Source organism: Apteryx mantelli, chromosome 2 (genome assembly GCF_036417845.1).
Source record: "Apteryx mantelli isolate bAptMan1 chromosome 2, bAptMan1.hap1, whole genome shotgun sequence".
Classification (NCBI taxonomy): domain Eukaryota; kingdom Metazoa; phylum Chordata; class Aves; order Apterygiformes; family Apterygidae; genus Apteryx; species Apteryx mantelli.
Window position 1 is genome coordinate 87,816,223 of NC_089979.1, and position 13,514 is coordinate 87,829,736.

At 40.2% G+C, this 13,514-nt stretch overlaps 1 protein-coding gene across 1 annotated transcript; it reads left to right on the forward strand.

The window, feature by feature from the left end:
* The first annotated feature begins 2,238 nt into the window (after positions 1-2,238).
* Positions 2,239-12,648, forward strand: ZNF622 (zinc finger protein 622). The gene is made up of 7 exons (XM_067290986.1): positions 2,239-2,327; positions 4,282-4,890; positions 7,021-7,269; positions 7,987-8,149; positions 8,974-9,086; positions 10,088-10,231; positions 10,858-12,648. The coding sequence occupies exons 2-7, from the start codon at positions 4,284-4,286 to the stop codon at positions 10,983-10,985; spliced, it is 1,404 nt and encodes a 467-aa protein (XP_067147087.1). The 5' UTR covers positions 2,239-2,327; positions 4,282-4,283; the 3' UTR covers positions 10,986-12,648.
* The last annotated feature ends 866 nt before the right edge of the window (positions 12,649-13,514 follow it).

Here is a 13,514-nt window from a genome sequence, read left to right on the forward strand (position 1 = left end):
ATAATTTACAGCAAGAAGGAAAAGCAGTTGGAGGAGTTTCTCAGACTTTTTGTAAATGATCCATTTTCTGGTTTCAACATAGAAAAGTAGATTTTTTTTTCTCCAGTATGACTCTCAAATTATTTACAGAAAGTAAAACAAAGCAAAACTTTAAGAAGCAAATCATTAAAGTTTAGGGGCATAATTGCTTATTTGAATGTCTTTTAGAATTTTATTTTCCTGTTCTCATGGTAGTTAATTATATAATAATTTTTAGTCAAGGCCCTAGATACTGTGTAGTAAGAAGGAGGTAATTTTGTAACATTTAATATACCTCCTAAAATAGCAGAAAGATGCTTAGTTTTCTGCAAAAAATTACCTCTTCCCTCCCAAGCAACTGCACATAGGAAACACTTTGCTCAGATATAATACATTCCACTACTGATAGTTTCATAGTTGAACACAAAGAAAAAGTTTCTCTCCTTTATAAGATCCCTTCCACGCTGTGTTTGGTTGGAAATCACTTGAGGAACCTTAATTTTGCTGTATTCTAACAGCAGCCACAAAACAGCAGTTACTTAAATATTCCTGTTACATAATCTGCCAATGGTCCACAGCTTCTTTCCTACCAAGCATTCTTGTAACCTTCCCGTCTTCCAAAACTAAGTAAAGGGGCAAGAAAAAAGGCAAGTATGAGGTAATACATAGCTTTAAAATGTGCATTTGTTACTTAGCAAACTTGCTTTGATACAATCTTCAGTGAGAGCCAGTACAATCAGCATGGAGGTGTATATCGAGGAGAAGGGATATGTGAGCAACTTACCATGAGGTAATATGGGATATGATCTTGCAGTGGGATCTGTAGGGTACCATATCTGCATACACACGTGCTCTTATCTTGTGGTAAATTCAAGATACCATATAAATATATACGGTATATAAATTATATATATATTTATATAATATATATTTTTTTCAGTAGTGTGGTTAATATGCACCTTCCCTTGCCTCACAATGGCTTCTTCATGTATCTGTACCCCCAAAAAACTACATTTGCTAGGACAGGATCTATGGCATGTAGCTCAGCCCTTCATACTCAGAAAATTTCCCCTTGCATGATTACACCTATAGACTGAGTAATGATTGTTTAATTGGTGGCATTAATTGTGTTAAATCCAGAATAAAATCACCTGCTTTCAACACTGAGAACTTTTTCATATGTATATACTATATATACATTTACTTACAATCTTTCAGTTTGTTCTAGAACAAAATTATTCAACATGGCGGAAGAGGAGGGGAAAATTTTTTTAACCCAAAGTAATAGGATTTCAAAATATGAAAAATTACTTGTTTTACTTGCTTTTTGTTCATTTTGCACTTTTTCCAGACTGTTTATCTAAGCATTCAGAACAAATTCACTGTGGTCTAAATGTTTGCTCTTGGTAGAAAAACAATGTAACAGTCTGTAGGTAGCATCTATCCAGGTAACCAGAAACTGGAAAATTACAAAATGTCTTTATTTAAAATATTTTGCAGCACTTTACCTAACCTGATTACTATTTTATAAACATGGAATTACTGATTGTTTGTAAAACCATTTAATAAATATGTTAGTTTTTAATCTTTGATTATATCTAGTTGTATATTTGTTCTCAAAACAGGAGGAAAAAAAGCAAAACAAACAAACAGTCAAGTTTTTGCCACTCCTTTTGTTTAGTCCTTTTCTTAATCTGATGTGAACCACTGTTTAATAGTGTGTCGGGTCATACTGAATAAACATTAATCTTAGCTCTCGGCCGCAGACTGATAATTTTAAAAAATTTTTCACAGATGGAATTTGAATTGCCTTATTCAAAAGAAAGAAACTTTTAAAAAATACAGTTCGGCATTGACAGTTCTCTGAGACTCCCCTCGGCCGTGGTTTCCTTGGTGTTATTTTCGGGTGCTGCTCTGTGGTCTCTGCCCGCGGCCGCCCCGCCGGCAGGGCTTAACCCCCCCCCCCCTTCCTGCTTGTTCCCGACTCCCGAGAAATTTAAAAAAGCCTGAAATGGGAGGTTGGGGTGGGGGGAGGAGGGAGGTGCTTCTCCGGCCCTCGCGCGCCGCCATGTCCGCTGAGGTGGGCGGGGCCCCTCGCCACCAGCCCGAGCGGCTCTGGCGGGGGGGCGGGGCCAACGGCGCGGGGGGGCACGCGCGCGTGCGCGCGCGGGCGGTGGCAGGGGGCGGGGTGGGTCGCGCCCCCGCCCGCGTGGCCGGAAGGACGGGGTCAGGCCTTCCTGCGCGGCGCCTCGCGGGCAGCGACACGGACGCGGCCGGGTCCGGCTTAAGCCCCCCGACCCGGGCGGCAGGTGCGTGTCTCGCGCGGGGCCTGGGGGCGACGGGCAGCTCCGAGGGGGCTGCTGGGGCCGAGCCGGGCTGCCCTGGGGGGGGCTGCCCAGAGCGGCCCAGCTCCGCCGGCCCGCGCCGTGGGGGCACCGGCGGCCGTTTGGGCGTTGAAGTAACGGTGGGCGCCGTTGGCGGCGCGCGGAGCTTTGATACGCTGCCTCGTATCTTCTCGTGCGTCAGCGCTTCCTTACAGATGACAGCTGGGGCACTGTTAATAGCAGGCTGGACACCTGCGACTTCCGCCTTGGCTTTTTTTTTTTTTTTTTTTTTGATATAATGACTCTAAGTTGGGTTGTCACTTCTGGTTCGTGTAATAACCGCGTGCCTGTGTTAGCGCTTACTGTATTGTGTCTTCCTAACGAAGGTCGACTGAACTAAGACCATAGGGAGAGCAAGATTGGTTCTGAAGAAGCTGTGTTTGGGGCTAAAGGCTTCTAAACACATATGAAATCCCTCCTTCTGAGCCACTCACATCAAAACACCGCTGTGCTTTGTTTTTGTGGGTTTTTTTGTAAGTGAAAATGTTGGGTGAAAAGAAAAGTGGATAATGGAAGTGCTGGTGTAACAGCATGTGATGTTGTAGTTGCTCTCTTCTGCTTTATATAGCTTGAACTGTAAACAATATATCCCTGCCTGCTGGTCAGTTATAAAGGTCTTATGCTTCTAGATTTTCTCACTGTTACATACTTATTCTTTTAATCTAACAAAGGATTTTTGGGGGTCACTCCAAAGCAATTCTGTGAAGTATGTAGCTACTGTCTAAACATATTGGAATAGATCAGACTTCTGCCTCAGGGGTTTCTGAAAGGGGTTTGTGATGTTGACTGCAAACATGGTTCTGCATCAGTTGATTTACAGCAGTAAATACTCACTTAGATTTGTATAGGGAAATGTGCAGATGGGAAGGAAATACTCCAGAAAACAATAGGGATTCCTCAGTGGGCAGAGAATTTTTTTTTTCCTTCTTCTCTTAAATGATTAGAATCTATTCAAAGTATCAAATCCTTTTGTATTTCAAGTAACATACCATATGCTTTACTTTCTGCTAGTGTATTTGCCATCACTATATTTTTACAGATAGGACAGGGAATAAAATAAGAGTTCACCTCTTCCAGGGACCTGTCATTTTGGAAAGTACCTATCCACTGACTTAAGTCTGGTTGTTTCCATCTGTATCTGTGTTTTGTGGTAGCCCTGGTAATGCAGCAGGTCAGGATGGCTGGGAAATGAAGAAGACTGGGGGTTTGCAGTGGCTGTAAGGGCTAGGTATAGACATGACTAACTCTCTCATCAGAGTAACAGTGCTGTGGGGTAAAATGTGTTGTTGACCTCACGAACACTTCTCCAAAATGGCTGAAAAGTTATTTATTTTTAAATGCAGTCGCTTTTTTTTTTCTTCTGATAAGGCTGTGGAAAATTGAAAATGGGCGTGACTTTTCCCTTTTTTACTCTGATTTTGGTGTAATCATTGGCCTCTTGAAAAGCCTATAGTTAGTAGAATAACAGCTTTGTAGAAATATTCAGTTTCCAATCTTCAGTGAAAAGTGCAGAGCTTTCTAAGTACTGCCCTTTGGACCAGGAACCATTTTCTCGTTCTGTGTCTGACAGCTGACAAGTGCAGTGGGTGCTGGGTCCACTGCAGGGTTGCTCAGATGCCGCTGCGATGCGAATAATATCTGATAACTATAACTGAGCCTTATGTTTTCTTGCTCATTCTGGTATGTAATGTGCTGTTTGTTAATGTCATTGTTTAATACACAAATCCATGCCAGAACCTATCTCTTAAGCTCCTTACATATATGCTGATGCTGTACTGGCCTGCTTTTCTTCATGGTTGTTATTTGTCTTTATTAGCATGATATTCTCTCTCCCTTCCCCCCTCCCCCCCCTTCCCCCCCCCCCCCCCCCACTTTCCAGGAATGGCAACCTACACCTGTATCACTTGCCGTATGGCTTTCAAGGATGCTGATATTCAGCGTGCCCATTACAAAACTGACTGGCATAGGTATAACCTAAAACGTAAGGTTGCTGACATGCCTCCTGTCACGGCTGAGAATTTTCAGGAGAGAGTCCTAGCACAGAGAGCCGTAGCAGAGGAGCAGAACAAAGTCACTGCCACTTATTGCACTGTTTGCAGCAAGAGATTCTCTACTTTCAATGCCTATGAGAATCACTTGAAGTCCAAGAAACACCTGGAGCTGGAGAAGAAAGCTGTTCAAGCTGTCAGCAAGAAGGTGAAAATATTAAATGAAAAGAACCTGGAGAAGGGGCTGGCCCCAGAGAGTGTAAATAAAGATGCAATGAACACAGCTATTCAACAAGCCATCAGAGCTCAACCATCTTCATCTCCAAAGAAGTTACCTTTACCTCCTAGTAATGCAAGCAGCTCTCCAGTTTCTGTGGAAAGCACCAGTTTATCACAGAGTAGACGGCGATCTGAAAAACCTCCGAGGCTACAGTGGTTTGAACAGCAAGCAAAGAAGCTGGCCAAACAACAAGCAGAAGAAGAAGAGGATAGGGAAGAAGGTAAAGCAGTAAACACACGGACAGCAGAGAGGTTGGGTTAGGCTATGTAGTAATTAGTTTTGTTTAAAAGCCTTTATTGTTGTATTAGTATACCTTTATATACTTGCAAGATTACTGCAGTGATCAATGCAGACAAGCCTCCTGTCACTTTATTAGTATACCATTTTTGTCCCCAAAAGCTCTTGCTATTGGTTAAGTTTTTAGTTTAAAAAAGGCCTTTAATGTAGACCCCTGCTTTCAATCAAGGTTTTTAGAGTGTTGTTACCCTGTTGAAACAGCTAGTTCTGCAAGATACTAGTGCATGCGAGTGTTGATTATAAATGCTATTTTTAATACAAGCACTGCTTCCCCTGTAAAATTGCGGGCAAAATTTTCTCTAAGGAAGCCTTACACAGAAGATTACCCTAAAAATGCTTCTGAAAAATAGATGAAATAAAAATCCAAGCATGATCACTTACTGTTGTCTCATAATTCATTTCACTGATCTTTTGGAAGGAAGTGGAAGTGGTTTTTCTTTTTTGTTTGTTTTCTTTTGTTTACTCTGCCATCAAGAGCAGAGGAAGTTTGCTCCTTACCCTGATGCTGTGTAGTGTAGCCTCTCAGCATGTCAGCATCTATAGTAAAATTGGTTTATGAATTCCCACCGCAAACACTTGTTCCAGCCGCTTCACCCTCATTTGTGTAGTTACAGCCCTTTGTTGGAAACTCTACCACTGAAATAATTGGAGCTTCAGAATTCCCAGAAGAGGATTATATTTAACCTGGACACTTTCAGTGCTCTAGCTTACAGTGCAGCTCACAAGTGTGTCTATTAGAACAGTTGATTGGGTTGATTATTCATTCCTGTTCCCTTGCTGCAGTTTAAAGTGGTAACATGCTATGCTAACTTCATTACTTACATCCATCACAGCAGTTCTTTGCTGGTGAGATTTCAGTTACAATTTCTGGAGAATCTTTAGAGATTAGGACTGTTCTTCTACAAGAGAAGAAATGTATACCTCTGAACATGGACCTCAGCATCTAAGGAAGGAGGCAACTTGCACCTGTTTTGTATTACTGTATTAGTCATAAGTTGTAATGCTAAATCTCAGTAGGTTCCTGAATGTTAATTTATCTTGTAAATGTTTGCCCAGGAATGTTTCCTACAAGTCCTGTTAATTCAGTTTCAGGCTTTTAAAGCTATAAAGCTATATCCTGTAGCAAAGTTCTCCAATTAGCAGCTTACAACATTGGAAAGTGCCTTGTTCCCTGTTCTCAAATGCTATGTGCGCATGGCAGTTGGAAGGGGATCAGCAGAAATAGTGTCCTGGGAAACAGTCACTTCCCCAAATCTGGTTGCCTTAAAAAAGATTTGCAGAGCCCTCTAGCAGTATTATCAGATTGTTGGTTCATCTGTCTGTTTTTACAATTGATAGTTAACTAATAGTGCCTCTAGCAGCTAATTAATGATGTAGATGAAATGTAATCTGCTGCTGTTAGTTTTAAATATGTCGTATGTGGCACTGGTTTTGTGCACTTACAGAAGGCCAAAATGGAGATGTTAAAAAATAGCATTTCTCTGTGGAGGTAGAGCCCTTCCTGATGAAGTCTGAAGGCTGTTATCAGGACCTGTGGAGAATCCTGTGTTGCTTATACTCTGCACTGAACACTGCAGTAATCTTGCAAATATATAAAATTATTTGCATATCTTGGATAATTGTAAGAGCCAGCTTTGTTTTTTCTCCACTGTTAAAGATATCTTTGTGTGAATAAGAATGTTTCCCTTCACTGCTGGAAATGAAAATTTTCATGATTCTGACAGAACTGTGTTGTTTTTAATGAGCCACATGCACTCTTGTGCTGTGGCAAATCAAGGCGTTCTATGAACCAAGTGTTCATAGTTGAGAAAATGAAGGAAAAACATCAGATCTGCCAACTTCTTAATGAGCAATAGTGAACTTTGTTGTGTATCTTAGAAAAGTGTTTTACTAGCTGTTGTATATTCTTGCACCTGGGAATGACTGTGTGACACTTAGCTGTATGAATAGGAAGATGCCCCCCCCCCCTTTTTTTTTTTTAACTTAACTGGGACTTGTTTTGCTTGGAAGAAGTAATTGTGTAAATAAATGTGTCTTAAACTTCCACTAAAAGGCTGGGAAGATATGGACTCTGATGAAGACAATGGCTCTGAGGAAGAGATGGAAAGTGTGGGGGAAGAGGAGCAGACAGCAGCTGAAAGCCCTCCTGCCATTGGGGTCATACCAGTCACGGACTGCTTGTTCTGTCCCCACCATTCAAGATCTCTCATGAAGAATGTGGCCCATATGACAAAAACTCACAGTTTCTTCATTCCAGACATAGAGTACCTTGTCGATCTCAGAGGCCTAATTAAGTACTTAGGTATGCTTCTAAATCCCCTCTAGTTTTAACCAGGATAATTATATAATGGTATTGCTTATTGTCACTTAAAGTGTATTCACTTCCAATGTAAGACCTGAGGGCTGTCTAGCTCAGTATTTTGATTGTGCTCAGTACCATAGGTTTTCTTGGGAGAGTGAGAAGCCCCCACTGGGCAAACATGCGATCACACACCCTGTAGGTCTCGCTTGGTTTTAATGTTGAGAAAGTGGTTTAGCTGGCATGGAATTTAGGCCAAAACTCAATTGCTAAAGTATGCGCATGAACTAGCTTATTCTGGGGGAGGTTTTGAGTCTCTACTAATGAATCATAAGTGTTTGCATCATCAGTTTATAATACTGATGAGACAGAGCTAAAAGCTAGAAAAAAAAAGTGTCTTCCTTAAAGACTACAAATAATGACAGTAAAATAATTTACACATCAGATATAAAACTGTTTTGGAAGTATGAAATTTCTTATAGAAAATATATAATGATCCACAGCTTGTCATATGAACTGTCTTTTAAACGCCCAGACTTTGGTCTTGATGAAGCCATATGGTCAAGCTGTGGAGACAGCAGGGCTTTTCTGGAAGTGAAGGGCTAAAGACTCTTCCTTAGTCTCTCTGCCTGCAACTTGGGAAGCCGACATCACAAAAATGTTAGTTATTGATTAGGAAAGCTCTATTCAGTCCAATAAAAGTGTCAATTTTTTCCGCAGGAGAGAAAGTTGGTGTTGGGAAAATCTGCCTCTGGTGCAATGAAAAGGGTAAATCCTTCTACTCTACGGAAGCGGTACAAGCTCACATGAATGACACAAGCCATTGCAAACTCTTTACAGATGGAGATGCTGCCCTGGAGTTTGCAGACTTCTATGACTTTAGGTAAGGACACTTTTCTTTTGGTGGAGCAGACAGAAGGACAGTTGAACATTAAATTTAAATCTCTATGATTTTTAAAATGTAGTCCTGTTTCTGATTCTGATGCTTATTTTGCCTGGTTGGTTTGCAGCTTTTCTAGATAAGCATAACTTCATGATTGGTGCTCCTCTTCTCTAATCACTAGTACTAGTCCTACATGAAAATACACTGTGAAGTCCTTTTAAAAAAAAAAAAAAACTTTGTTGCTATTGAGTCTAGATTTCAATGCATGAACAAGGATTATAAAAGGGTATAAATATCTTTGCCTTTTGGGCAGACCCTTGATTTAGTATCCACTGTGGATTTTTTTTATTTTTATTTTTTAAATAGTAGGAGTTAACAGGACTGTTACAATTCAGAGGCCTCTTGTTGAACTTTGCATAAGTTGTCCTAATACTTTAAGCTGTGTTCATTTTGCTCAGAAATAGCTCTGTTATGGTGACAAAAGGTATAGCGGAGCTTTCTGGAGCATTCTTGAAGTGCTTGTTCAGTAAGCTGTGCAGAGCTGGTGGGTTATAGGGTAATGGCTTTCACCATGAATAGCTGTTAAATATACAGCAGCAGAAGTGTACTGGGTTATGGAAACAGATGGAAGAAAGGTGATCCTTCATTGTCAGCCTCTGTTCAGGTGAGGACATTACTGGGAAGACCTCTCAAACCCAGACAGGTGAAATGTGACCAGTGCTCATGGCTTGCTGTAGCTGTGCACGGTTGTTCCTTTGTGTAATGGGTCTGGATAGCTGTGCCTGCTCACCATGTGTAAAGCTGTTACTGCTGCTCCTCCACAGGAGCAGTTACCCTGATCACAAGGAAGGGGAAGATGTGGAGATGTCTGGAGAGCTCCCAGCAGAAAGAGAGTTGGAATATGATGATGACACCATGGAGCTGATCCTTCCTTCAGGTAAGGTTAGGATCTGTGTTAAGAGATATATTTTTCTCATAGCTGCAGCTGTCAGCTGAAGCATAGGTCATCGTGGTAAGTGTTTTCCTTTGGCAAGGGAGCAAGTAGTTTTTTATCTAATTGTCTTTGGGTTTTGCCCTTATATTCTGTTATTTTAACTGTAAGGTTTGAAGGCATGTCTATTGTTTTACTGAAAATACTTATTCAGGTAGTTCAAACACTTAAAATTCCCTAAGATCTTTCTTTCTAAATTGTACTTTTTCGGCATTAATGTGGTTTGGGACAGGGGGTTCCTTTGCCTACTTTTCCTCTTCGTTAATACATGATTCACGTGGCATACTCAAAGAGTTTGCATATTTTAATTTAGTACAACTTGGAGTGAATATGACTTAGGCTATCCAGTATAGGTTTTTGCACTGAGGTGGCTGGTACACTGGTAACTGATTTGATAAAATTGTTTTCCTTAAACAACCTTATGCTTGCCTTGTATAGCATGTAGCACTGTAAGGTGGTGTATGTTTCCAAACACCCATCATTTTTCTTACGCATAATTTTTCTTTTAGTGTTTCTGGTTGAAGGAGCCCCCGCGCTTTCATTCTGAAAAGTGCTGTCAACCGTGCCATTAAAGGAGATTTTCCTGATTATCACAAATGCCTTTGGTTGCTTGAAACAGCATCACTTTTCTGCTCATTACCTTAATTGAATGTTTCATTTCTGATAACTGCCTGTTTGTTAGCTAAGGGCCTCTTGAAGAACAGCTCTCTTCCTTTTTTTTTTTTTTTTGTTTTTTTTTGTTTTTTTCCCCCTCTCAAGATAAAGTGCAATACAGCAGCTGCTACAGTAATTACATTGTTCATTGAACTCCTTAAGTTTTTAAGGTTTTGGGCCTTTTAAAAACATTTTTCATCATTGGGACTTCCCGCAGCTCTTTTGCAATGTGCTTGATTACTGTACTTAAACTGCTTCATTATGCATATTAAAATGTCCTCTCCTCCGAACAGGTGCAAGAGTTGGTCATCGTTCTTTAATGCGGTACTACAAGCAACGGTTTGGTTTGTCAAGAACAGTGTCCGTCGCAAAAAATAAGAAAGCAGTAGGCCGGGTTTTGCAGCAGTATAGAGCTTTGGGCTGGACAAGCCAGACAGGTAAGTGAAAAATTGAGCTTTTCGTAGAGAAGGATGTTCTATAGTGGCATCGCTGTACAATTAAATAGTTTGAATTTTTCATGTTTGTGGGGTTTTGTGCAGTTGTTTGTCTTTCATTCAAGTCTCTTCCATTCCTGATATCCAAGCAAAATAAGTTGTAGGAAGTTGTTCATGCCTAAAATCCATTTCAGCTTCTTTGCAAGCCTTTCAATTCATTAACAGGCAAATTTGTTATATTTGGCAACTTACTAAGATTTGTTGTTTTCAGGGTAATACTCTTTTCTCTGCCTGTCAAAACCACTACTCTTGCTATTTAAATATATAACATAAGCCATTCTTTGACTGTTTGAATACTCTTTCAGTTTGGGAACAGTGGTGTGATCTATATCCATTTTTTGAAATAAATGAATCGCACAGGAATGCAAAAAAATTTCTGCCTTTAACCATAGTTGTGGGCATTCATAAAGAAAGCTGCTTTATCCCAAGAGAAAAGTAAGACTGTGCCAGTATGGGGAGTAAAATATATTGGGAACTGCTGATTTAACAGTATAGGATTGCTACTTATTTACAAAACTGCTTATCTACAAATATTTATCCCTCTTTTTCTTCCCTCTCTCTCCCTGAAGGGGCAGCCTCTGCTCAGCAGCGTGATATGCAGTACCTGCAGAGGATGAAGTCAAAGTGGATGCTCAAGATGGGAATGAGTAACAATGCTACAAAGCAGATGCATTTCCGGATGCAAGTCAGATTTTGAGTACTCCAGAGAGCTGTATGCAACTGGTTTTGTGGAGGAGGATTTGATAGTTTCTGGTTTGAGGGTTCTGTTATTAAAATGGACTTGGTACTTAACAAATGGTGGTGTGTATGCTGCTGTGCCTTCCTGTCTATGAGAAGATACCTTGCAGGGAGCTTGTTTCTTCCAGTGAAATGATAGTTGGCCTACTTTAAAATATCTTAAGTGGAATATGATGGAATATGTGGCAAAGTAGCCACTGCTGTGAATAAGGATGCATGCATATTCTTGCTGTCCATCTTTGTGCAACAGGATTCTCTAGGACAAGTGACACTGTCTCTGAATAACTTCAGTTTCCAATTCTGCAAAATGATTGAGGCCAAGAGAAGATCCTAGATCTAGGAGCCTGAAGGGAAATGTATTGAAGGTATTCAGTTGTGGTGCCACACACATTAATGGGGTGTGTTGGACTTCTAACTGGTACTATTGAAGTGAAAATTTGAGAACAGAGAAGGTTAAGTGTTAATTGTTTGATGAAACAAACTGACAGAAAGCCTAACTCCAGGATTAATTTTATGCTGTGAAATTGACCTTAATTTCTTAATGCCCCAGCTCAGGACTGCATTAATAACATAGTGTGTTATTTGTGTTGAATTTCATGAATTTTTATGAGCTAAGAACTGTTCAAGATTACCATAACATTTAGGCGTATGTCACTCTAAACTTCTGATGATTTAGTAAAGATCCGCTGATTAAAACTCTGAAGTTACTATTGATGTCAGCTTTTGCTTTTCCCAGTGAGTATTGGTGTTTCATACAAGCTTGCTGAAGGAAAATAACCTGAGACATACCAGCTAGAAGGAGGTGTCCTTCCTGCCAAAGGCACGGTGTCCCACTAGAGCAGGAAGACTAGTTTGTGAACTGTTACAGACAGGTGTAGAGAACTTACTACAGAGCTCAGGAACCCAATGCTAGTGTTGGTCCTGGTGCTGTAGATGCTAAAAGCTTCTGTGAAATTGTCCAGTTCTTCTGACCTTTGTGTAAGATGAGCAATTACATGCAAAAGTGTAGGTTAGCTCAGGAAGCCACTTAGCTGTAATTTGCTGAACACTACAAGGGTATGTCACAGGAATATTGCTATATATTTGCTTGTCTACTCATCATGAAGGCAGCTGGTTAGTCCAATGCACTTCCACATTTCAGGATTGCTCTGGACTCCCCAATAGTTGCTTTGTTTGGCATGCCTTTTATGTAAGTTTTCTTCCTCCACTGTGAATGGTATGTGCACAAGTATCACTGGGGGGTGGGGGATGACTTTTAAGAACTTTGTCAGTTAGCACTATGTTGATTCTGATGTTTTAAAATAATACACTCTCCCTATGAAGGAAGTTCAGAAATAGTAGTACTGTTGGCATGGTAACACTTTAAAGGATTTTTGTTTATACAAAACTCTTAGAAAAGTGGTAATTTAAAAATGGAAGTCCATGCTGTGCATTTTTGTTGTTTGAGTTTCTCTGTGTTGTGGGTTTCGTTGTGTTTTGTTTTTAAGTTCTGCTGCATTGGAATTTTTTTTGCTGCTCTTTTTACTGAGAAGTCAATTTGAATAGTAATGCAGGATGTGATTTATAAGATGCTTTGTCATATCTAAGTGACTAATACCTTAAAAAGGAATTTCTCTGTCCTAGTGAGAAGAGTCGTCTTTACTAGGTACGCCAAATCTGTTACAGATTTGAGTGAAGGGAAACTGAAGCAGAGAAAATTTTAAAGAAAGATAGGCTAGGCTGTCTTTACACCCAAAATCTTAAACTAAAGTTGGATTGCTGAATGAATACCTCCTTTCTCATCCTCCTTTTCCCAGGCAGGGCAGGCTTAATACCATTGTGTATCCATAGCTGCATCTAGCTCCCATCAGAATTTATTCTAGAGGGTTTACTCTGTGTTATTAAGGGCTTTATCTTCAAAGGTAGCAGTAAGAGATCTAGTCTCAGCTATGTGACTCAAGCAACGTGAATGTTAAGACATCAGCTCCTTTATTACGCTCACAACTTGGCCATGCTGTATACCTGAACTTGAAATTATGGTATGGATTTCTAGCACTGAGGATATTCCTGACTTGCATATGTCAGGCTTCATCTTCTGGCTCTTGGGACTGACTCTAACAAAGTTAGAGACTACTATGAGAGGGTCTTATGCTCACGGACAAGCTAGGTTCTCCTTACAAGTAGAGCAAAAGTGAAGTGAAACCTACTCCTACTTTAAAGGAAGTTTTAACTGTGAGCTGACAGTGGGTACCTCAGAAAACCAGCAGAGGGCATAAGAAAGCTTTTCTCAGAATTGTTTTTACTATGAAAGAAAATAAAGAAAAACTTCACCTTTCTTAGCTTTAGAGGCCAGCAGAGAATAACTTCATTTTTTATAAAGTGAAATTTGTAATAAGATACATTTCTTCTTAGAACACTTCTTCCTTTATTCTGCTTGCTCAATGAGAACAATATCTTATTTAAAGCATGCTTGGAAGACCCAGCTACAAGTTTACAGAACTAGGTGGTT